Source organism: Cucurbita moschata, unplaced genomic scaffold (assembly GCF_002738365.1).
Source record: "Cucurbita moschata cultivar Rifu unplaced genomic scaffold, Cmos_1.0 Cmo_Scf00048, whole genome shotgun sequence".
Taxonomy (NCBI): Eukaryota; Viridiplantae; Streptophyta; class Magnoliopsida; order Cucurbitales; family Cucurbitaceae; genus Cucurbita; species Cucurbita moschata.
Genome location: NW_019268564.1, coordinates 573,727 through 599,330, shown reverse-complemented (window position 1 = coordinate 599,330; position 25,604 = coordinate 573,727). Strand labels below are relative to the sequence as shown.

Genomic DNA, 25,604 nt, shown 5'->3' with positions numbered 1-25,604 from the left:
TTTAAAAAAAAAAAAAAAAAAAAAAAAAACATTTAGGTTCCGTGATCCTCGTGGATCGTGGATTCGTTCATGGCTCATTAGGGCCAGGAGGAAATACATGCTCGAGCAATATCAAATCTACAACGGTTTAGGCATGTCACGAGAGTTTAAGATGGTCTACATTACATGAACAAAGTCCATGCATTTAGCTCACTTAAGGAAGAACGAACGAAAAGAGGGTCTATCTCTAATCTCTTCCATCAAGAAATTGGTCTTTTTACTTTCATTTCGTTCTTTTTTTTTTTCCTCCCGAGAAAGAGACCGCTTCAAGACATTGGTTTTAAGGAGATCATAGTTTACTCGTCAATAGCCCATATGAATCTGATGACTGTTGTGTCGGACGACAATCATTAGGTCACCTATTTTGAGTTATGGGCATACCGTGTTTTTTGAAATTACAACAATTCACTCAATATTATTGTAGAGTATAATTTTTTTTTTCGACTTTTGATATATATTCAGGCACATTTCTCAAAGAACCAGTTATGTTCATGGCAATATGATTAGAGATAATTAATGTAAGTTCATCTGCTAAACGTAAGGGAATCAATAAAAATTAAAAATAGTAATAATTGCATGCCATTATTTTACAATAATCGTAGTAAAAATTCAATGGTGTTACGTATAGTAATAAAATAATTAAGAATACTTAAATTGGTTGACTTAATTGAAGGTGGTCTTGACGGGGTAATGCACCTGATTTTTACGTGATAATAACCGTAAAATTTATTTAAGAGTTCATGACCTAAAAAATAAGAGAGACTTGTGCAGCAGTATACCAATGTTGTGCTTGTTGCACAAACTCTAATCTTTAAGCTTGGTGTTTACTAGGCAAATTCTAGTGTTTCAAGAGTTTTGGAATTAAGAATAACTTACTTCTTTAAGTTAAAGAAGATAATTTATATGATCATCTCGGGTATTTTGTTGACTTGATTAGGTCAGAAGAGGATTGGATAAAGCTAAACGAGTATCACGTAACTCGGGACATGATGCGTGTGGTCACATATGAAGCTGCGGAACTTGAGGATCAACCCAAGTTTTGCTTCTCTCTCATGCTTGGTGGCTCGATTCCTTCATTCTTCGACCCGTTTTTTTGTTACGTTGAGATTTTTTTTGCCTCATTTGGTCGTGATTTTGTTGGTCTTCTATGCGTGTCTCGTATCCAATTTCGCTAGATTTGTGCTCATTGGATTATCTCTAGGATTGTCATCTAATCCAAAGAGATTATCTTCTCGTGAACTAAAATATTCGAACACATGGAAGTAGAGATAGAACCATGGGAGAAACTTTTTGTACAACACAACTACACAGTCAGTCATGTATGCTCAAACTTCAAGCAAATACATCTCTAAATATATGCATGACCATAACAACATATACCAATCGTCAAGGATCTTGAATGCTTCTTTCTCGACATCGCCTCGCTCCTGGTCGTAAATAACCATTGTAAAAATCCGACAATTTCATCGAACAACTATACAACGAAACTTGAACACGAAACTTCCATTTCTAATGTACAAATGCTGGTGTCTCGAAACCAACTCTGGTTAAGCCATCTTCTTCAGAATCATTTCTATAAAACCCGAGCCTGTCGAACGACCAATAGAAAAAACTCCTAATAGACACAGATCTCTACAAAAGAACAAAAGAACAAAAGAAAAATCAATTACAGGTCAACAAAGGCGCAAGATCTCAACAACTAAGAACAAGCAGGTATTATGAGCTTCATACAAAAAGACACAATTTCATCATCAATCATCAAGGAGAAATTATAGAGGTCACCAACTCCACAGTAAAATCATATAATTCTCCTGAAGAACCGAAAAAAATGGCATGTGGACTGTGAAGATAGGTTGTTCAAAGTGAAAAATCGAACGTCGTTTTGTACTTGTTCGATAATGCTACAAAAAGTGCTTTTATGTAAAATGCTTTAATTATAAGTACTTCAAAAGTCGATAAAGAATTACTTCGATATCTATTTTTACATTCTTAACCGTGCTTTTGAGTCGAGAATAATATATTTTTACATTCTTAAACTCCAGCAGCCAAAAACAGACTCAATTCAACATCAAAAATACTTGAATCCAACTAAAATAAACACCAATCATCACGCACAAGAATAATGTCAGTGACAAACCCAAGCGCCAGAATGCTCAATCTTAGCCACCAATCTCCTAGAAGAAAATAGCTCAATTAAAGGAAGATATTTATGAAATCCTACGTCGATTGGAGAGAGGAACGAAGAGGAACGAAGCATTCTTTATAAGGGTGCGGAAACCTCTCCCTAACAGATGTGTTTTAAAAATCTAGAGGGGAAGCCCAAAAGGGAAAACCCAGAGAGGACAATATCTGCTAGCGGTGGCCTTGGCTTGTTACAAATGGTATCAAAGCCAGACACCAGGAGGTGTGCCAGTGGAGACGCTGAGCCCTGAAAGGGGGTGGATTATGAGATCCCACATCGATTGGAGAGGAAACGAAACATTCTTTATAAGGGTGTGGAAACCTCTCCGGGCAAACACGTTTTAAAAACTTAGAGGGGAAGCCCGAAAGGAAAAACCCAGAGAGGACAATATCTGCTAACGGTGGCCTTGTCTTGTTACAAATGGTATCAAAGCCAGACACCAGGAGGTGTGTTAGTGGGGACGTTGAGCCCTGAAAGGGGGTGGATTATGAGATCCCCCGTCGGTTGGAGAGGGAAACGAAACATTCTTTACAAGGGTATGGAAACCTCTCTCTAGCAGACGTGTTTTAAAAACCTTGAGGGAAATCCCGAAAGAGAAAGCCTAGAGAGAACAATATTTGCTAGTGGTGAGCTTTACTTGTTACAATATTTGGTTTGCTAGAATTTACCTAATTTACCGGGCTACGTTGTTGCGCCTCTTGGCACGAAAATAAGCTAAGAGGTGGAAGCAATACCATCAAATATCAATTGGTTGTGGCAATCCCTTGCAAGTGATCAGAGTTCTCAAGCAATGCCTCAGTGCTTTCAGGGTCACGTTGAGATGAAACCTTTGATGCCTTGACACGATATAATACAAAATGTTGATAGAAGAAAATCAGATCAAACACTATAGAGACCTGCAGCGCAATATAACTGTAGTGAGCAAATATTGCTAACTCAAATTACTCTTAACACTTTTGAAAGCCATAGTTGGCTCTCGAATCAAATCATCAGGGACTAAAAGGTAATTGACTTCGACAAGTACTGTTAGAGAGAGAGAGAGAGAGAAAGATCGTACTGAAGCTAACAATGGCTTCCCTATATTTCCAAAGAAGTTCACCCAAGAACCTGGAAAGAATCAGACGTCAAAATTTAGATGGACTTTAGGATGATAATATCAGGTATCAATCAAGAAGTTTGGGTTGTTCAATCAAGGGAAGCTCGATGGAATTCATAACCGTCTCGTTGTTTATTTTAATTGTCCGAATATTCAAAAACTAAGATCATTCCAATGCTCCTTTTCGCAATGCATAAACTAAACTGACAATTAGGATAAACACGAAAATTAAAGCTTCTATAAAGACAGATACCCCCAATACATCAAAACTCATTGCCCATGGATAAAGAAAAACCGTTTCAGCATAAAAAAACAACAAAAAACTAGAGCAATCATCAAACTTGATGTTTAGATAAAAGCATCCACGATACAATTTTAAAAAATACATAGATAAATATGAATATTGCATATAATGAGAGTACTCTCAAAATATATTCTTGTAAATTTGTCCTAACCCTAGGATGAACAACCATATCAAAATTATACGTTTGATGTATTTTTCACATATGTCTGTAACGGCCCAGATCCACTGCTAGCAGATATTGTCCTCTTTGGACTTTCTTTGGGCTTTTCCTTTCGAGTTTTCCCTCAAAGCTTTAAAACGCGTCTGCTAGGGGAAGGTTTCCACACCCTTATAAATGGTGGTTTGTTCTCCTACCCAACCAATGTGGGACATCACAATCCACCCCCATTCGGGACCCAGCGTCCTCGCTGGCACTCTTTCCTTCCTCCAATCGATGTGGGACCGCCCCCAAATCCACCCCCTTTGGGGCCCAGCATCCTTACTGGCACACCGCCTCGTGTCTACCCCCCTTCGGAGAACCGCGAGAAGGCTGGCACATCGTCCGATGTTCGGCTCTGATACCATCTGTAATGGCCCAGATCCATCGCTAGCAAATAATATCCTCTTTGAGCTTTTCCTTTCGGGTTTTCCCTCCAAGCTTTAAAACGCGTCCGCTAGAGGAAGGTTTCCATACCTTTATAAAGGGTGGTTTGTTCTCCTCCCCAACCAATGTGGAACATCACAATGTCATTACAAGTTATGAAAAAACTTTTGGTCCTTCAAGTTTGAGCTTAGTAACACTTAGGTCCTTGAGTTTTCAAACTTAACAATTTAGCCCCGAGTTTTGGATTTAGTTTCATTTATGTCATTATAAATGATGACGCGACCATGGTAGCTAGTGGCAGCCATGGATGGAGGAAGAAGAAGAATGGGAGGAGGACGGAGAAGGGAAAACAAATGTCATGACCATGTCGTTAGTACTTAACGGAAATTTGGATCGAGGGACCAAAATGAAACTAAATCTAAAATTTAGGGGCTAAATTGTTGGGTTTGAAAACACAGAGACCTAAATGCTTCCAAACTCAAACCTCAGAGACCACGAGTGCATTTTTCTCGTAAATTAAAGTCATATGTTTTCCATATTGACCCTTAAATTATACGGTTCAAATACAATATGGCTATCAATACCGAGCTAACCGTAGATATAAATCACAACAGAAGTATTAGGCAATTGTTTGGTTAAGAAAACATTATAGATGACCTTGGTCAATTGACTGCACGCCCATTTGAGTCAAAGTGGCCACTCCTCCAATGAAGTCTAGAACTACAGTATGAATGCTGAATCCCATCGTGCTCTTTCGGGTAAAGTTCAAAAATGCCTGAATGTAAACAATGGGACTTCGTGAAATGCAAGCTTCCTTGTTCTTTGCTTGCAATTTTATATCAGCATCAAACATATGCATAAATTTATTTTAGTCTCAAATGGATTTACACTTCTTAACAGCCACATGGTCATATTGCAAACATTTGGAGTAGCTAAACAATTCCATGATAACTTTAGGAAACATTACCACACTTAGGGTCGGACTAATTCTCGAAGGTTTCAAACTATATGAGAAATTTGTTTCTTGTGAGATCCCACATCGGTTGAAGAGGGTAACGAAGAATTTGGATGTGGAAACCTCTTCCTAGTAGACGCGTTTTAAAATCATGAGGCTAATGGCAATACGTAAGGGGCCAAAGCGGACAATATTTACTATCATTGGGTTTGGACTGTTATAAATGGTATTGAAGCTAGTCACCGGGCGGTGTGCCAGTAAGAACGTTGGGCTCCCAAGGGGGGTGGATTGTGAGATTCCACATCGGTTGGAGAGTGGAACGAAGTATTCTTTATAAGGATATGGAAACCTTTTCCTAGTAGAAGCGTTTTAAAATCGTGACCCTGACGGCGATGTGTAATGGGCCAAAATAGACAATATTTGCTAGCAGTGGGTTTGGGTTGTTACAAATGGTATCAGAGCCAGACACCGGGCGGTGTGCCAGCGAGGACACTGGTCTCCCAAGGAGTGGATTGTGAGATCCTACATCTATTGAAGAGGGGAACAAAGCATTCCTTATAAGGGTGAGGAAACCTCTCCCTAGCAGACACATTTTAAAACCGTTAAGGCTAACGGCGATACGTAACAGGCCAAGCGGACAATATCTACTAGCGGTGAGTTTTTGTAGCCATCCCATAAAACTTTTAGCCTTGTGCTACTACTTTTTAATACATTAGTGCATTGGTTGTTACTGAAATTGTAGAAAGTGGACCAAAATCGAAGAACTCATGAAAAAAATTAATTAAAAAGCTATGATGAACACATATGAATTGTGAATTTGTTCAGATGATAAGTTGAATCATAAAAAAGACTAAGAACAAAAAGACGAATAAAGAGAATTAACTGTATAGTTTAGCCTAACCTGAGGGGAGTATTTGATGACTGTCATAAGAACTTGAATTGAACTGCAACACATTGCCAATCAACCTTGCTGAATTATTAGCAAATCAATCAAAATATAACTCCACAAAATTTTAAGAGATGAAGAAATGGTTACTTGAACATGGAGACAAGCCAAAGCCATGAATGAGTAGGCAGAGCTATAAAAAAGCAAGCAGCTGCAAAAACCCATACTGCAGCGAAGATGGCGACGGCTGAGTTCGAGACCTTCTGGTCGCCACACTGCACCAAAATTCAATCAATAGAATGCGAATGGTAACCCAAATCAAACCAAAACAGGATCAAACACAAAGAGAATAAACCACTGACTTCAAATAAAAAGATCTGAACTGAAACGATGAAGATCAATAAAATCGAGTGCGAGGGGAAGAACACATCGCTCAAAGCCACCGGTATCATCTGCAGCAATCAATGAAAACTGTTCAGATTCATAAGATTAGGACTATTATTCTTCGATTACACATTGCTATCATGCTAAAATTTCTCGAAAAATCAACACGGATTTGCAGAAGTCTAAGTCAAAATAAGAGCAGCAAATCTCTACAAACTACGGGTTTATTAGTATAGGTGGGACAAGTCTTAATTTAGATTAATAAAAGTAATTTGTATTTTGTCTTAAACATTCAAAAATAATAATAATAATAATAATAATAAATAACAATAAAAATAAAAAATAGTGTTAATTTTTAAATAGAAACGGATAATATTTTATTTCATAAATAATTTTGATTTGAATTTTAATAATATTTAAAAAAATAAAAAATATTTTTAGTATGGTGATATGAATCAAGAGACATCAATCATACGATATAGTTCAATGAAGATGTGAAGAAAAGGTTGTTAAAATTATCAAAAGATGTTTCAATTGAAGAATGAAGTTTGATTATTGTAAATTTTGGGTGGGTTACAATTTAGAGTAAGTTAGAGTTATTGTATTTTAAGACTTTTCATCTACTTTAGTTACATTTACATGATGACTAATTATAGTCATTAAGTATGAATGTTACGAATTTTTGGTATGCCTCTAATAGTTTCATTTTGAAGGCCACGTAGGTTGTATTTGTAAAGGGACTTAGAAAATATAGTAAAAGAAGCTTTGTGCTTTTTCTTTTAGCCAATGGCTAAGTTTCTTTGCAATTCTACTTAGTTTAGATTGCATGGAGAATCATTCAAGCTCGACATTCTTGCTTGTGGAGTGATTCGAATCTCAACACAAGTGTTCTTGCGTTGAGATATTTGATCAACAAGAATCATTCAAGTTAGACATGATCGATTTTGCTTGTGGAGTGATTTGAATCTCAAATAATATTCTTGTCGTGAGATATTCGATCAACAAGGTAATCCGAATCTTATTCCCTTGTATTGATTCCTTACTTATCATATGGTTTAAAAAAGACAGGCGAAAATCTTAAATTAACATTAACACCTTTAAATTTAATAAAAAAATTAAAAAAAATCTTACTATCAACCTATGGATACAGTCTATTTGTTGAGAATTATTGAGAATGAGTCCCACATTGGCCAATTTAAAGAATGATTAGTTTATAAGCGAGGAATGCTATCTCTATTGATATGATGCATTTTGGGGAAGCCCAAAGCAAAAGCCACGAGAGCTTACACTCAAAGTGGACAATATCATACCATTATGGAGAGTCGTGATTCCTAACATAGTATCAGAGTCATGCTCTAAATTTAGCCATGTTAATAGAATTCTCAAATATCGAACAAAGAATTGTGAAACTCAAAGGTGTAGTCAAAAGGTGTATTTTGTTCGAGAAGTCCAAAACAAAGCTATGAAAACTTATGTTCAAAGTGGATAATATCATACCATTGTGGATAATCGTAGATAATCGTGATTCCTAAAACTATTAGCATTTCATAAATTATTTTCCAACTTTTTAATATTCTCTTGAAAATTTAAAAGTAATTTTTAGATTTTTTTTAAATTTAAAATTAATATTTTAAATTAATATTATCCACTTTTAGTATAAGCTCTATTTTGCTTTAGACTTCCCACAAAACTCTATATTAATGGAGAGAGTATTGCTTGGTTATAAATCCATAATTTCTCGATTATAAACTATAATTATTCCCTAAATTAGTAGATAGTTCGAAGTTGGTAGTTCATAGCAACGATATAGTTCTAGATCAAGAATTACCGATAAATCGTCCATTATAGAAACTAAAATTCGAAGAACTGAAGAAGAAGAAGAAGAAGAAAACCTGATCGAAGCCGTATTTCTCGAAGTACTGCCTCTGAACAGTAGCGCTGAAGAACAGACTCGCGTTGTAAATCAAATACGACGATTGCTTCGTGAAATTCAGCATCACAAAATCAAAGCTCAATCCTACAACACTACCAAACCAGAATCCAAACATCAGTCCTCAATAACCTCTCCGCCGAAGAAGACAACGACGGCGATTCCGACGCTGGCGCCGGAATCGTCGATAAACAAGACCTGATTTCGTACCTTTTTCGCCAGAAATTCAGAATGATCTGCGGATATGAGGCGAGCGCCCAGCATATGATAGCACTCCATCCTAATAGCTGGTAGAGGATCTCCATAGGAACTGAATTCCATGAAGCCATTTCTCTCGGAGACGAAGAACTGGAGTGAGACTGCGAATGGGGTCCCGTCTTAAGGATTTCCCTTCCTTTCAACCTCGTTGAATCTGGACCGTTCATGATGGGCGACGTATGTGATGACGTGGCAGTCTCGATTCGCTTTCAGAATCAATAATGCTCTATTATATAAATGCTTTAGAGGTAATATTCCATTCACACGCCTTTTTCCATTTATATTTAAATTAATAATACCAATATTGTTATAATTATTGCTACAAAACGAGACATTAATACTTGTTTAACACTTTAAAAAAATAATAGTCATTAATTTGAGTATAATTTATTTATTTATTTAACCTTCTCTAAACATGTGTCAAAATAAAAATCATTGTTTAATAATTTGTTGGAAAGAATTAAATTTGGTTGGTACTAGTTGAGTCAAGTTGAGATATTTTTGTAATTTTTTTCAAACAAGACAACCCTAGTTAAATAATGAATCAAACTCAACCTTTGGGTTAATTCAACTTGGGTTTAAGTCAACGAAACTGTAATGAGTTGGGTGGGTTAATTCAACAAAACTGTAAGGAAGTAACAACGTAATGAGTTGGGTTAATTCAACGAAACTGTAATGAGTTGGGTGGGTTGGGTTAATTTAACAAAACTGTAAGGAACGCTCAAGTTTGATGAATTTGACACATATGTTCTGTTAAAATTCGAAACTTAAACATTTTCTAGGTTAAAATACGAAACTTAAACACTCTCATTTTTAGTCATTTTGGAGTCAAATTTTAGGTGTTTACATTGGCACTTTTTTCCTTCCTCTTCGATAGAGAGTCGTTAACTCGTCCAAAAAAGTTGTTACGAAACTTGAATACATTCATTTTTGGGTTCGGACCATTTTAGAGTCAAATTCCAGAGTGTTAACATTGAAACTTTTTTCCTCTTTGAGACGAGAGTCGTTAACTCGTTCAGAAAAGTTGTTATATCGTTTTAATATCATACCATATCCACTAAAGATTGTCCAAAAAAAAAAAAAAAAAAATCAGAAAAAACATATATTTATTTATTTATAGCTTCCAGGGTGTGCACAAGATCATCATTTCTGATGTTTTGAACAAAAAATAACAATGGTCTCACAGGTTTCGGTTCAAAACCGAACCATTCGATCTTGGGTTGGTCGGGTTGGATCAATTTTAACCAATTTTCAGCTCTTTTTTTCTTGCGACATAAAGGTGCATTGATCAAAGTCATGAGAGCTTGATGGAGTGAACGAACAAACCGGGAACTTCCACGACACATAATTTGTTGAATCCAAGTAAAGCAGCACAAGATTACAAATATTAGACAACGGGAATAGAGAGGATGAAATGGAAGAAGACATAGTGGTGCGCCCATTGAAACAGAGCAAGCTTTTTTGCTGGAACGAAATGAAAGAGGTAAAAGAAAAGACGAAATTTTTGGTTGAATAATTCTCTAATACCATGCAGAAACAGTGATACTCTTCGTATGTATAAAAGATCGGATATAAAAGAAAAATGAACAGATGTGTGAGATCTCACGTCGATTGGGAAGAAAAACGAAACACCCTTTATAGGGGTATGGAAACCTCTCTCTAACAGATGCGTCTAAAAAGCCTCGAGGGAAAGTCTAGAAAGGAAAGTCCAAGCCTCGAGGGAAAGCCTGGAAAGGAAAGCCCAAAAGAGGACAATATCTGCGAACAGTGGGCTTGAGCCGTTACAATTGGTATCAGAGTCAAAACCGAGCGATGTGCCAGCGAAGAGGCTGTTCCCCGAAGGGGGGTAGACACGAGGCGGTGTGTTAGCAAGGACGCATGGCCTCGAAGGGGGTGGATTTGGTGGGGGTCCCACATCAATTTGAGAAAGAAACGAGTGTCAACGAGGACGTTGGACCCTAAAAGGGGGTGGATTGTGAGATCCCACATCGATTGGGGAGGATAACGAAACACCCTTTATAAGGGTGTGGGAACCTCTCCCTAGCAGACGCGGTTGAAAGGAAAAACCAAAAGAGAATAATATCTGCTAGCGGTGGGCCTGGGCCGTTACAAGATGGATGGTTAAACTATAGCAGTTTAGACAAAGGAAGGTGATCGAACGAACCAGGAAATCGGAGCATAGTTTTTTTTATCAAATAAAAAGAATAAAGGATGATCGTGGTACGACAACTCGAGAAGCCAGGAGGTTTCTGTCAACATTTATTTGGAGACAGATAAATACTAAAGATCAAATCTTAAGTACAGAATGTGTGGAAAGTCAATGATCCACAAGTTATTCGATCAAAATCACATTGCTCATGAGTTCTCACAAGATATTCCATAACTGAATGAAAAAGAACATTATTGTGTTTCGTGTACCTCGAAACTTCGGCTCAGCCCACGAGCTGGAGGCGTTTGATATTTTGAATCTGTTTTCCAGGGTTCAAACCCTTCGGACAGGCACGGGCGCAGTTGAGTATGGTATGACACCGATAGAGCTTGAATTCATCGTTTATTGCCTCGAGTCGCTCCTTGGTGAATTCGTCACGGCTATCACTTATCCACCTGCATGTACAAAGGGGAGAAATGGGGACAGTTTTGTAATTAAAAAATTGTGTCCTTGATAAAAATTTAAAAAAGAGGAAGAAAATTTACGTAAAACTGAGTTTGTAATCAATTTAATCATAGCCATTAGTCATCTGTGTCAATCTTTTTGCAATGCCATGGTTATAGATAGGAAGTTGTGAGGTGAAAGAAAGGAACAAATAAATCATGCAATTACATAAGACACCACATGAACTTGTGAAATCTTGAGAAAAACAAACAAAAATTATGAAGGGATGAATTATATATGAGAACAAAGATATTTTAGGCAACCTTAAAACTTCACCATTAAGCTCTCGTGGTATGATATTGTCCACTTTGAGCATAAGCTCTCGTGGCTTTACTTTAGATTTCCCCAAAAGGCCTCATAATGTAGATAGTGTTCCTTACTTATAAACTCATGATCAACCCCTTAATTAGTCACGTGGGACTCCTCTCCCAACAATCCTCAACGGTAGGACGTCAGTAAAATGTTGAAGAAAAGTCTCGTGAGTTGTCATCTACAAAAGGCTGAGCCCTTGATTGTTGTAGAAAGCATATCATATTCAGAATTTGGCTTACTATCATGTTCTTGAGTAATTGTTGCGGATCAAAAACTCTTTCATGCAAAATCAGCAAAAACTTTTCGCTCATCCTCCACGCCAATAAATATTGTCTTCTTTGGGTTTACCCTTCCAGACTTCCCCTCAAGGTTTTAAAACACGTATGCTAGGGAAAGGTTTCCACACCCTTATAAGGAATGCTTCGTTCCCGTTCAAACCCACAAAGAAACTAAAAGCAAACAAATGAGTTTCAGATTAAGTCTACCAAGGCATCCAAGTCTTTGTCGAACATAGATAAAACAACCAAATGAAATTACTTGATTCTCTATCCAATAGACATCCGATCAAATCATAAATGTCCTACCACGCAAGGGCTTATTTTCCAAGTAGGAGACCGAAAGCACCTTCTAGGAACTGAGAGGACATAACCAGACTAATCCTTGATGAGGCAAGAGTTGTGTGAAATAAGAAACTACTGATTTGTTTAGTACCGGAAGGGCTGTTCAAATATGCTAATTGTAGGACCGTACTAAGAACGATCCCCGACCTACACACACCTCGACATATGCTGTGCCCAACCTCCAGGCCTACAAATGGGATCTGAACACACCTCAATAAGTTCTCCAGTTTCTTCAATTCCTTTTGATACCCCCACGACTGTTCTTCCTCCTCTCATTTCCATATACAAAATTTCCCTTCTTTTGATAAGCTCTCTTCATTCGTTGTTAACTTTTCTTTCCCTTTGAAGTCTTCAATAAAAGACCATTTTAATGCTTTTGATTTACACGTTTTCTAGCTCCTCAAAACGCACTTAAGCCCTCAAGTAGAGTACCTAAATTACCAAACTATTGCTGCCAACTTTCAATCCAACAAAATGAAACTTAATAAATACGATTCTGAATCTTCCAAAAGTTCAGGAATAAGCATGAACACCCACATACATCCTTCAAAAGTAGCTTCTTAATCCCTCTAAACAGACCCTGTTTTCTATTCATTTCTAACAAACAGAGAATCAAAGAATAAACGAAGAACAAAAGTGGGGAAATTACCTATTGGCATGGAGCAAAGCAGCTGGTCCAAGATATGACTCCGGGTTCCACCAATAGCTGGGGCACGATGTACTACAACATGCACACAAAATACATTCATACATCCCATCCAACTTAGCCCTATCTTGCTTACTCTGAAGAATCTCCTTCCCCGGCACAGACGGCTCGCTCTTCCTCTTCAACCACGGCTCAATACTCTTATACTGGTTATAAAAATTCGTCATATCCACCACCAGATCCTTGATCACGAACATATGAGGCAGCGGCGTAATCGTCGAAGAAGGATCGGATGGAATCTTCGTCAAGCAAGCCAAACCATTACATCCATCGATGTTCATCGCACAGGACCCGCAGATCCCCTCTCGACACGAGCGGCGGAAGGTCAGAGTCGGATCGATCTCGTTCTTGATTTTGATTAGAGCATCGAGCACCATAGGACCGCATTCTTTTAGATCGATCTTGTACTCCTCAAGCTCTGGTTTGGAAGGGCTGTCGGGGTTCCATCGGTAGATAGCGAACGTCTTGAGCGTTGAAGAGACGGCTGCTTTTTGCTCCACTTTCTGCGCTCCGGCTTCGGAAGCGTGAGCTCGAATTCGAAGGAATCTTGAAGGTGGAGTTGCAGAAACCCTAGATATTGCCCTCCTCAGGATTCCAGTCGCCATTGTTGTGCCTCGAAGAGAGAGAAATGGAGAGAGAGAGAGAAACAGAGAACTTATCTGGAGTAGGAAGAAGGAAGAGTGGCTTTACCAATATGAATATAATAATTAAACTAAATTTAATAAAAAATATCCAAAATTTTGCATTTTTTTATCTTGTAAAAAAAAAAAAAAATATATATATATATATATACAATTAAACTTTTATCATTAATTTTAAATATAATTAATATTTAACTTTTAAAATTTTAAAATTATCCTATAATTTTATTAGTTATAAATAAAAAAAAATATTTACAAGCGTAAACCGTTTATTTATAGCTCAGAAATCATCGGTTCAATTTTAAGGTATTTATTGAAAAAATGATTTAAAATTTTTTATTTTAATTTAAAAAATATTAATATTACTTGTGAATTCCGTCCATATTATTAACGGTACAAGTATTTTTTAAATTTTTTTAAAAAATTAGGTATTTACGTTGTTTGTAATAATGAAATCTAAATTTTTAAATTATGCTGAAGAATATATTATATTTTTATTTATAAAAATATTATTGAATTTACGAAGATGTTTTATATTTTTTTAATATGAAAATTATTTTCTAAAAATTCTTTAAAATTAATCATTTGTGAAATATACAAAAGAAAAATAAAAAAATTATTTGTGGAAAACTCAATTCCCGAAATCTATTATATTTAATAAATTTTTAAAATAAAATTTTTTTGTTTAATAAAAGATAAAAAATTAAAATTGTAATTTTAAAATTTTAGAATAAAAATCAGTAAAAACGTAAAAGTTGGAGGACTAAATTGTAAATTTGCATGAGAGGCATTGGCGGGTATAAATTGGAGCCGCCAAAATACTCGGTTTCTGTTATTCCCATTTTAGCTTCCAACGCCCAATTCTCTTCTTCCTTCTCTCTCGCTCTCTCAGTTTCGTTCTCTGTGCAGAAAGCTTTGTTAATGTATTTTAATGGCATCGGTAAGATTCTCTCTGACTCTTCTCTCTGACTCTTCTCTCTTTTTCAATCGATTTGTGTCTGTTCTGTTTGCATCTTTCTGTATTTTGTATCCTGTTTGATCTAATTCATTGAACGCATGCCTCTCTTATTCTTCTTCTCGAGAATTTGCAATTTTCATTGGGAATTGTTGTTGTAAATCGTAATTTCACGTGTAATGAACGGAAAACAATGTGGCTATGGTAAGAAATGGTGAATTTATAGATTGATGTTCTGTTTGCATCTTTATGTATTTTGAATCCTGTTTGTATGCCTCTCCTCTTCTTCTCGAGATTTTGCAATTTTCGTTGGAATTGTTGTTGTAAATCATAATTTCATCTATAACGAAGGGAAAACAATGTGGCTATGGTAAGAAATGGTAAATTTACATATCGATATTTTGTTTGCATCTTTATGTGTTTTGATCTAGTTCATTGAACATATGCCTCGCCTCTTCTTCTCGAGATTTTGCATTTTTCGTTGGAATTGTTGTTGTAAATCATAATTTCATCTGTAACGAAGGGAAAACAATGTGGCTATGGTAAGAAATGGTGAATTTACAAATTGATGTTCTGTTTGCATCTTTATGTATTTTGAATCCTGTTTGATCTAGTTTATTGAACATATGTCTCTCCTCTTCTTCTCGAGATTTTGCAATTTTCGTTGGAATTGTCGTTGTAAATCATAATTTCACCTGTAACGAAGGGAAAACAATGTGGCTATGGTAAGAAATGGTAAATTTACATATCGATATTTTGTTTGCATCTTTATGTGTTTTGATCTAGTTCATTGAACATATGCCTCTCTTCATCTTCTCGAGATTTACAATTTTCATTGGGAATTGTTGATATAAATCATAATCTTAGCTGTAACGAAGGGAAAACAATGTGGCTACGGTAAGAAATGGTAAACTTACGTAATGATGTTCTGTTTGCAACTTTTTTTTATTTGCAATCCTGTTTGATCCAATCCATTGACACATGCCTCTCCTCTTCTTCTCGAGATTTTGCAATTTTCATTGAGAATTGTTGTAATAAATCATAATTTTACCTGTACCAAAGGGAAAACAATGTGGCTACGGTAAGAAATGGTAAATTTACAAATCGATGTTCAGGCGTAGCTAACGACTTTTGGTTTTAGAAAGTAGCATTTGCTTGAATCGTTTAAGAATCGGCGTTAGGGATTTCAAATTGTTGGGATTGGTATTTACCTGTATTGAATGTAAGTTGTATCCTACCGTAGAAAACTATCGATTCGTGATGGAATTCATAAATCTTGTTATCAACGAAGAAGTTCTGAATTCTGATATATATGTTTCTAACGTCTATAGCAGGATAAAGGTCGCCCCTTGCCGAAGTTCGGCGAGTGGGATGTCAACAATCCAGCTTCAGCCGAAGGCTTCACAGTAATATTTAGCAAAGCTAGAAATGAGAAGAAGTCAAATGAGGCTTCTGGGAACATAGCAGCTAAAAACAATGCACCAGAACCGGAAGAGAATTATCAGTATTCTCCCATGGTAAGCAATATCATGAACTAATTTGTCAATTTAAGCATACCTCAACGAATTAAACCATCTCCATCTCTTTGAACTTAAGTAAATATCAAACCATCTCCATCTCTTTGAACTTAAGTAAATATCGTTAATCAGATCTTTCTTCTCATATTCTGGTTAGAATTTACTACAAATTCTTGTGTTTTGGATGCAGAAAGTATTCTCTCTTGGTAAGCAATATCACGAACTAAATTGTCAATCTGAGTATAATTCAACGAATTAAATCACCCCCACCTCTTTGATCTTAAGAAAATATCGTTAACTAGATCTTTCTTCTCATATTCTGGTTGGAATTTACTGCAAATTCTTGTGTTTTGGATGCAGAAAATTTTCTCCCATGGTAAGCAATATCACGAACTAAATTGTGAATCTGAGCATAACTCAACGAATTAAATCATCCCCACCTCTTTGAACTTGAAGAAAATATGGTTAACTAGTCGGAATTTACTGCAAATTCTCGTGTTTTTGGATGCAGAAAAAATGGTTTTGCTGTCTCTGAAACTGATAGGGAGCGATGGTGGTGGTGACAACAGACATGGTGAAAGAAGGGTAAAGATTTTCCTGATTTGTGAGGGAAATGCAGAATCAAGTAGGGATGTGATGGTTTACTTCCTTTCTCTCTGTTAAGTTTCGCTCTAATAGAAACTTCAGTTTGTTCATCTCATGTCATGGATGTTGTTGGTTGCAACTTCACCATTCACAAGATTTCTAAACTATTATGTATTTTTCATCTTCTAACTAAAGTAACTGCACATATTGTCTGTCAAAAACAAACTATAAGCATCATTATTGTAACGTTTATGACCTTCTTGAGAGCGGAAGTAGAGATATTTTAACTATCGAACTATACCACAACGACCATATCTAAATTTGGTTGAGTAAGCTTCGTTTCAAAACGAGAGAGAATGGGGAGAGCCATAATGGGGTCGGTATTCTCCGTTCCTGCCCAATATGTTGAACACAACACTCCCTCTTTAGAGCCATAATGGGGTTTGAGTTCTCCGTCCTTATCCAATATGTTGAGCACAACTTCTTTTCGTTATAAACACAACACTCACTCTTTATTAAGACCAATCAAGACTACTGGACTCTATTTTATTTTATTTTGTTTACAAATTTTTAGAATTTATTGGGATGAAAACGAGTGAAGTAGAGTAGGGTGGTGGTAAATATGTAAAATCTTGAAACAAAGACACTCAAACCAAAGCGACCCGAACTAAATCGTAAAGATCCGAGCTCGGAAATTGAAAGATCCGAGCTCGGAAATTGAACGATCCAAGCTCGGAAATTGAACGTTGCATTCCTAGACCCTTTATCGTAGGATCATCAAACCTATATAGATATACATATATATTACAAACCAAAAGCGTTCATTTATTATTAGAACTAAAAATTACAGAAGAAGTTTGATCCCATGCTCCCTAAGAAATCTCTAAATCTCTTTCATCTGCTTGAGATTCTTCTCTCTCACCACCTCTGTAGCTTGTTTTGCCATTTGAAGATGATTTCTGACTGAACAATCGGCCAAATGCACTTCTCGACCTCGATAACGACCTGCTTCCGTTACTTGACTGGCAAGAGCCCTTTTTCTTTGAAAGTTCTTCCGATAACCTCTTTACAAGACAATCGAAACGTCGCCGGAATGTTGGATACCTCGAGATGGATTTAGTGATTCCTCGAAGCCTTTAGAAGAGGAAACACAAATCAGACTAAATCGTGTTAAATAACACTAACAAGATAAAGATTCACTGAACATTATTGAAATTTGAACTCCGACCTTCGAGCTAGCGCTTCGATTTCAGCTTGTCTTCGTTCCGATTGTGGAGGCGTTACAGTGGTTAGACTTTTCAACCTTTCAGGATCACCACTGAACAGAACTAGTTTATATAAGTATTCCTCCTCTGATTCAGAAAGGTTTTCTGCTCTAATTTGGTCTTTGATGATTATAAGTGGATTGAAAAACCAATCAAAGAAGGTATCTTTGGGTCTGTTTGTGCTAGAAACTTCAGTAACATTGTCACCTGCATTCATCAGTATGAAGAATAAACCTCTCAATTCCATTTGAAAGAACTCAGAGAGAGAGAGATAGAAATCATCACGATTCATGTCTAATTGTAACAACCTAAACCCACAGCTTTGGACCGTCAGTATTGTTGTCAGCCTCACGGTTTTAAAACACGTTTGCTAGGGAAAAGTTTCTATACCCTTATAAGAAATGTTTCGTTTTGCGCTCCAACCAAGGTGGGATCTCACAATCCACCCCCCTCAAGGGCCCAACGTCTTCGTTAACACACCGTCTAGTGTTTGGCTCTGATACCATTTGTAACAACCTAACTCTGCTGCTAGCAGATGTTCCTCTTTGGGTTTTCCCTTTAGGGCTTCACCTCAAGGTTTTTAAAACGCGTATTCTAGGAAGAGGTTACTACACCCTTATCAGAAATGTTTCGTTCTTCTGTTCAACCAATGTGGGATCTCACAATCCACCCCTCTCGAGGGCCCAACGTCCTTGTTGGCACACCGCCCGATGTTTGGCTCTGATACCATTTGTAACAGCCTAAGCCCGCTGCTAGCAAATATTGTCCTTTTTGAACTTTCTCTGCAAATATTGTCCTTTTTGAACTTTCTCTTTCAGGTTTTCCCTCAAGGTTTTTAAAACACGTCTGCTAGGGAGCAAATATTGTCCTTTTTGAACTTTCTCTTTCAGGTTTTCCCTCAAGGTTTTTAAAACACGTCTGCTAGGGAGAGGTTTCCACACCCTTATAAGAAACATTTTAGTTTTCCTCTCCGACGGCACTAATTGAAGAATAGGGGAGAGGTTAATGGCAAATCAGGTACTTACCTAACAGAAGTCCAACTGAATTTGCTTTAGCAGAGCGTAATAGTGTTTCAAGAATGCAAAAAGCTGGTAAACCAATGCTAATAACTTTGTTTCCTTTGCTCGACTTTGCATCTTCAATATCACTCGACGTTATCGTTCCTTCACAAACCATGGCTTCTCCATGGCGTTGACACTCCTTAAACAAGCTATCCAGCAGCTATAGAAATGATAAGTATAAATCCATTCACTATCACAGCAAAAGGACATAAGTGGATGTAAACAAGACAGAACTTCACACTTCCATTCAGAGAAATATCGAAGAAAACAAGCAAAGGTACCTCGAGCGGCTTCAGATCAATCATAGGTTCCTTGAGTGAATTCATGCGCGAAGGTTGACCATGGAAAGAGCTTGGTCTCGAGATCGAGTTGGATGAATGCAAACCAGCTGTTGATGATTGGCCATCCCCTCTTCGATAAGTCAGCCTTCATTATGACAAGTCATTGTAATATCAGAACAACCGAGTATAGGGAGAGAACGGATAGCACACGACTCATTTAAGTGTTTAAGTTAAAGACCTGGGAAAGCACGATCCCTCTTGCATGTCAAGAACATCGTTGCTGTATTCATCATAAATCGATAAGGATGCAACAATATATCGAAGTCCCAATAAAAAAGAAGACTCCTGCGAACAAACGCACCAATGTTTGATATAACCCGATGATATTGGCAAGATGCATACATTATACATAATCTACCATGAAAATGAATTTCATTGTCGCACCCAAGCCTACCACTAGTAAATATTGTCCATTTTGGCTTGTTACGTATCGCCGTCAGCCTCACAATTTCAAAACGCGTATGTTTGGGAGAGGTTTCCATACCCTTATAAGGAATGCTTCGTTCCCTTCTCCAACCGATGTGGGATCTCACAATCCACCCCCCTTAGGGGCCCAACGTTCTCGTTGGCACACCGCCCAGTGACTAGCTCTGATACCATTTGTAACAGCCCAACCCCACCGCTAGCAGATATTATCCGTTTTGGCCCGTTACGTATCACCATTAGCCTCACGATTTTAAAACGCGTCTGCTAGGGAGAGGTTTCTACACCCTTATAGAATGCTTCGTTCCCCTCTCCAACTGATGTGGAATCTCAATGAATCCATTTATTATCTCTTAAAAACCAAAATGCAAACGAAGAAGCAAAACATGATACTTCTATAAGAAAACCATATTTAACTATAACGAAAGGAAAATCCAATTAACTTAAACATTGTTCAACAAATTAAGACATTATCTTCAACAAGAGAGCAGAGGTNCTAGTGAGACTCGTATGGTAGTGATCTTTGCCACTAAACATAAGTTTTATCACAGTTTAGTCCATATTGTTGAGACTCATTGAGCTACAATTCGAGCATGTATCTCTCGATTGATCCATTCGAGACACGCTTTATTTTGTAAACCCACTTTGAAGAGATGAGTTTGAATCTCCTAGTCTCAACACTAGTTTTCAAGTTTGATTTTGCTTCAAGACGTTGAGGCGTAACAATTCTTTTTACTCTAAGTAGTTTTGAGGCGTAACAATGTAAAAAAAAGATTAATAGTAACAGATTCTCAATCTCTCCACTAACGTCTCTCTTCCCTAAAATACACCAGCCAAAGATTTTTGAACCAAAAAAAAAAAAAAAAAAAAAAAGGAAAATCCAAATTCTTTGTTCCACGGTCAGATTATCCGAGTAACAGGGAATTATCAAATACTATAAAAGAAAATTGCATTTAAGAAGCTAACCTGATATGCAACAATCCCTGCGTAGGCACCTAAGAAGATACTGGAGGCAATGGAGCCCAAAACTGAACCCACAACAGCCAATGGCCAAAGTATGATGATAAGACCAGCAAACGGAACGCATATCGTCTCTAAAAAGGGGCCTTCTCGACCTATAAGGTCATGAAACAAACGATGCCACCCCTTGAAAAGCATAATAGGACTTTTGCATATGGCTATAAACGAGATCATGAATACATCGACGACAATACCGAGAACCCCAGCTATTAAAGCTCCAGGGAGATAGAGCAACCTGCATAAAAGTTAACAGAAAAAGTATGGCCAACAATGGGTTATCAATATCATCACCAAGGCAGCCATTTCTCATTAACAAACATAAGCTTTATTAACTTTTTTGGCAAAAAGAACAGTTTCATTAGTTTAGAGAAAAGTACATCAAAGGGACCTGAAATAAGGTTATCTTTCAGCTAAAAAAGAAAGCCTCAATGAGAATCCCACTAGGCTGAAGCTAGGCCAACCACTAATCTTTAGAGAAAGAAAAGGCCTCCAAATTCATATTAGTTACATTTGGGGAACCGTTAAAAAAATGATTAAAGATGTAACAGCCCAAGCCCAAGTCCACCGCAAACAGATATTGTCCGCTTTGGTCGTTACGTATTGTCATCAGCCTCACGGTTTTAAAATACGTTTGTTAGGGAGAGGTTTCCACACCTTTATAAGAAATGTTTTGTTTCTATCTCCAACCAATGTGGGATTTCACAATCCACCCCCCTTACCCAATGCCCTTACTGGCACACCGCTCGGTGTTTGACTCTAATTCCATTTGTAACAGCTCAAGCTCACCGCTAACACATATTATCCACTTTAGCCCATTACGTATTGCCGTCAGCCTCACAGTTTTAAAACGCGTCTGGTAAGGAGAGGTTTCCACACCCTTATAAGGAATACTTTGTTCCCCTCTCCAACCGACGTGGGATCTCACAAAAGAAGTCCAGTCCAAAGTGAAAAATTGAATTCATCTATTTCTCAATTCTAAAGAATCCTACCAATCCCTAGCCTTGCCATTAAAATCTCTTCATTTCTTTCTTTCCATGAACCTCAAAGGATTGTCTCCACCCATTTACCCAGATGATCTTGGCTTTTTTTTTCTCTTAAAATTATGCCCACACAATAATGAAGAAACACAATTTGAAGATCCATAGAAGACCCACCGCAGATTGACACTTTGTTGCAGAAAAACCCCCATCACCTTCTATTGAAAAGACAAAGAAAAAACAAATACTTGGCCTCTCACTCTCTCTACAAATTTCTGGCTCTGCCTCTGCCTCTAAATTTTTACTAAGTACACACCATGATGGCCACGATGGGTTGACAAAAGAACTATAACACTTTTTAAAAATTTTATCCATGGTTGTGGTAGTATTGACTCCCTTAAAGCAAAGGGTCTAAATGAAAGATATCAATTATTTTTTTTTAGCTTCCTTCAATTATATTGCTCAAAACAGAATTTCCAAGGGCCACCCTGTTATCTATTAGCTTGTCAACCAAGCTTCGGGATGGGGTTTATCTCGCTTATGGCATAGCGGGCTCCAGTGGGAGGCCCCGTCCAATAGCCAGCCAGGCCCCAGCAGAACAAGCGCTTTAGGAAAAGAGCTATTACCTTATTTAATATTAATGAATATGCATTTTGTCATGTAGATCATTACGTAGTGGTGTAATTCATTCTAGTTGCCTCAAAAGATACCATAACCAGATATAGGGCCAAAAAAAAAAAAGAACAGACAAAAAACATAAAACAAAACAAAACAAACCTTATCTCATAGTGTTCGCCATTTGGAGGTGTTTTCGTTCGTAGGTCCAGCATAAATGATCTATAGGAATGGTAGCAAAAGTCTGCAAAATCCCGAATAACGGTGCAACATCCTTTAACTGTGTCCCAAGTTCCATCCTGAATGCCCAAAAATATAAGTTTCCCTTCATACAAACAAGAAAGTAAACAAGATAATAAATAACTAGGCAGAACCTAATCATAGCCGTACATAGAAGCAATGAAACAATTTATTAGTCTTTGATTCTCCAACAGCATCAAATGTAGCAAGAATTGGTGAAAAGAATCCATAAGCAGCTCCGCCGATGATACTTGCCACTACTCCGACCACGGGCCACAAAATCAAGGGAACGGGCAGTGCTCCAAAGCAGAGAACAAATTTTAAAACAGGTCCAAGTTGTTTGGCACTGTTAATTCAGGGGGAAAATGATAGATCAATTATGGTGGTGAATAATGGAAGAGAATGGAAGTAGTGAAAGCACACCTCAGAATGCTATAATAGGTCCAGAACCAGTGCATTGGCCAAAGGCCTAATATGATACCAGAGATTCCAGCTGCCATTAGGAGGCATATCAGAGGGCACAGAATGATACCTGAAAAAATCGTCTGGTATTGTTACATCAATTTTGAAACCAACAAAATTCATACATATCGTTTAGTTATTCTCAGTGCCAAATTTGCAGTTAGAAACATCAAGGCCAATGCTTGAAAGGAACAAACATTTGCAATAATTGTGGGAACCAGGCCACATGAACAGGGAGTGTCCACTATAGTTTCAAGAGGGCAATGCGTTGCAAGGACCGTTTTCACAACCAGAGGAATTGGGAGTATAAGTTAGCCAAGGGCAATCTATTGTGCAAGCAAGACCAATTATGATGATAGTCTAATATGGCAAAACCGAGTGAGTCAAGATCAAAAGGACAAGTTGGAAGGCCTCGCACCCAAGGAAATTTGTTCGTTGTGTGATAAGGAATCAACCCAAGGGAAATCTCAGATACCAAGTGATAAGGAATCACTAAAAGGGAAGTAAGATTCAAATTACCTTGTTGATTGAATATCTCAAGGTAAGAACACTTGTTTGAGATTCGAAGCACTCTACAAGTAAGATTGATCATGTCCAGCTTGAATGATTCTAAACATGCAATCTAAACTACGTAGAATTGCAAAGAAACTTAGCCCTTAGCTAAAGGAAAGGCAAGAACACTTAGCCCTAATGATTAGGAATCACTCCAAGTGAAAGTAAGATTCCAATTACCTTGTTGATCAAATATCTCAAGCAAGAACACTTGTTTGAGATTCAAATCACTACACAAGCAAGATTGATCACGTCAAACTTGAATGATCCTAAACATGCAATCTAAACTACATAGAATTGCAAAGAAACTTAGCCCTTGGCTAAAGGAAAGCACAAATGCTCTTTTTACTCCATTCCAAATCTCTTTTACAAAGATAACATACATGACTTTATATAGCCTTAAAATGAAAACCCTTACCCTTACACGAGACCTTCCAAGAGTTGTAACTTTCATACTTTATGACCATAATTAGTCACTATGTATACTTTATAGCTGTAATTAGCCACCATGTAAATAAGCCTTAAAATACATTAAAGAAACACCATAACTTTAAATTATCATCCACCCAAAATTTGTAGCCATCCAAGAATAAATGGAGCTTAATTCTTCTCTAACGTGACATGAATTGCAACATCTTGTGATAATTTGAACAACGTTTTCTTCACATCTTCCTTAAAGTTTATCTTGTATGATTGATGTTTCAGTTCATATCAAGTTGGTTTCCTTTTTTTCTTGTGCTTTCTACTTTCCTCGACTTCCACAAGTATTCGATCCCTATCTATCCCCTACAAACCGCATTATGACCCTGGCTCCCTTAAGATTCTCAAATTTGGAGAAGACCCTTAGTTTTCCTCACAGTAAACCTTAAAGCACTTCTATACTTCACCCCAATATGAAAATAGCAGCTAGGGATGCATAAAGAAGACAGTACAACCAACCTTCACTTGTTGATTCCACTTCAAAGTAAACTATTCAGAGCAAAATATTCCATGGGGCTAAAGGCAAAACGCAAAACCCGCCTTCAACTTCAAGTAGTAACCAGCTCGTTGAGCTAATTCAGTAAGCTATTCAAGCTCCTAGACCTCCATCTGCCTAGTCCTAACCTCAATAGATGACCTCCACTTTATCTCGGAGATTAATCGATCTATCTTAGTTGTAATTGTGTTATTGTTGTTTAGTTGTTGTAGATCCATTAGGTTAGTTAAAAAAAAGTAGCAATTTGATATCAAGCTAGTTAAGAAAGAAAACAATGAGGAGAAGAATTCCTCGAAGCTAACCTTTAATGGCGCCCAAAAGCAGAAGACCAACAAAGAACGGAAGGAAGCAGATGAAGTTCCATAACGAAGACAAAAACCCCCTCGGAGGTTCCATTATTAACGCCCTCAACCAATCGACCTCAAAGATCTTCAATCGAATGCAAAACCAACCTAGAAATCATCTTCAATCGAAGCACAAACCACCAAAATCCAATCTCCAGTACATTCAGTCCACAAATTACAATCAATTCAAGCCATTCGCTCGAAATTACACCAAAAAATACACTAAAATCCAAAAAATCGCACCGCAAAAGAGCCACAGAAAACAACAAAAGTAAGCCACCAAGTGGAATCTCAGTTGAAATTAAGAAGAAAAAAGAATCGATACAAGAACTGCAGTTGAAGAACCGATTAAATGGAGTGTTTCACTCAAGAACAATGAACACTCAACCGCTCCGCCAACCAGCTTTCAATGAAGAATTGGTTCTCTTAGCTTTTGGATCGACTTTTACACCGAAGCAACTTCGGCTCTGTTCCTTCATGATTTTGCGTCTCTTGCTGATAAGACGACAATAACTGAATATTGAATATTCCAATAAATGGAAAAACTTTTCAACAAAACAAAAAAGTTTCTTTAAATTTTTATTTACCCCAAAACTTTTCAAAATTTATATTTTTGTCCCTAAAATTAAATATATTTCTCATCTTCCCCATTCCTCCACATTATTATTCTATTAGTCAAAATGTCAATTTTACTCGGGGTCTAATAATAAATAATTTCAAAG

General features: G+C 37.2%; 3 protein-coding genes across 8 annotated transcripts; all 3 read right to left on the bottom strand.

Annotated features, from left to right (window-relative positions):
* Window positions 1–1,198: 1,198 nt before the first annotated feature.
* Window positions 1,199–8,814, bottom strand: LOC111435077 (cystinosin homolog). Of its 5 annotated transcripts, none has more exons than XR_002709024.1 (9): window positions 8,570–8,814; window positions 8,322–8,454; window positions 6,408–6,497; window positions 6,196–6,320; window positions 6,061–6,103; window positions 4,862–4,979; window positions 3,279–3,328; window positions 2,890–3,117; window positions 1,199–1,671 (listed from the first exon to the last, which is right to left on the bottom strand). XR_002709024.1 is itself a non-coding variant. In XM_023072408.1 (9 exons), exons 1-8 carry the CDS (start codon window positions 8,782–8,784, stop codon window positions 2,965–2,967), a joined length of 927 nt encoding a protein of 308 aa, XP_022928176.1. In that variant the 5' UTR covers window positions 8,785–8,814; the 3' UTR covers window positions 1,199–1,671; window positions 2,956–2,964. The 5 variants fall into 5 exon arrangements, 2 of the variants coding, with proteins under 2 accessions (XP_022928176.1, XP_022928177.1); XM_023072408.1 differs by having other exon boundaries at window positions 2,956–3,117; XR_002709025.1 differs by lacking the exon at window positions 1,199–1,671 and adding an exon at window positions 1,688–2,213.
* Window positions 8,815–10,838: 2,024 nt separating this feature from the next.
* Window positions 10,839–13,592, bottom strand: LOC111435079 (succinate dehydrogenase [ubiquinone] iron-sulfur subunit 2, mitochondrial-like). Its single transcript, XM_023072414.1, has 2 exons — window positions 12,852–13,592; window positions 10,839–11,221 (listed from the first exon to the last, which is right to left on the bottom strand). The coding sequence occupies exons 1-2, from the start codon at window positions 13,511–13,513 to the stop codon at window positions 11,050–11,052; spliced, it is 834 nt and encodes a 277-aa protein (XP_022928182.1). The 5' UTR covers window positions 13,514–13,592; the 3' UTR covers window positions 10,839–11,049.
* Window positions 13,593–17,335: 3,743 nt separating this feature from the next.
* Window positions 17,336–25,391, bottom strand: LOC111435164 (uncharacterized membrane protein At3g27390-like). Of its 2 annotated transcripts, XM_023072529.1 has the most exons (11): window positions 25,208–25,391; window positions 24,841–25,104; window positions 22,972–23,080; window positions 22,699–22,894; window positions 22,471–22,607; window positions 20,663–20,951; window positions 19,452–19,558; window positions 19,214–19,358; window positions 18,897–19,092; window positions 17,835–18,078; window positions 17,336–17,740 (listed from the first exon to the last, which is right to left on the bottom strand). In XM_023072529.1, the coding sequence occupies exons 2-11, from the start codon at window positions 24,932–24,934 to the stop codon at window positions 17,479–17,481; spliced, it is 1,779 nt and encodes a 592-aa protein (XP_022928297.1). In that variant the 5' UTR covers window positions 24,935–25,104; window positions 25,208–25,391; the 3' UTR covers window positions 17,336–17,478. The 2 variants fall into 2 exon arrangements, with proteins under 2 accessions (XP_022928297.1, XP_022928296.1); XM_023072528.1 differs by having other exon boundaries at window positions 24,841–25,391.
* Between the last annotated feature and the right edge of the window lie 213 nt (window positions 25,392–25,604).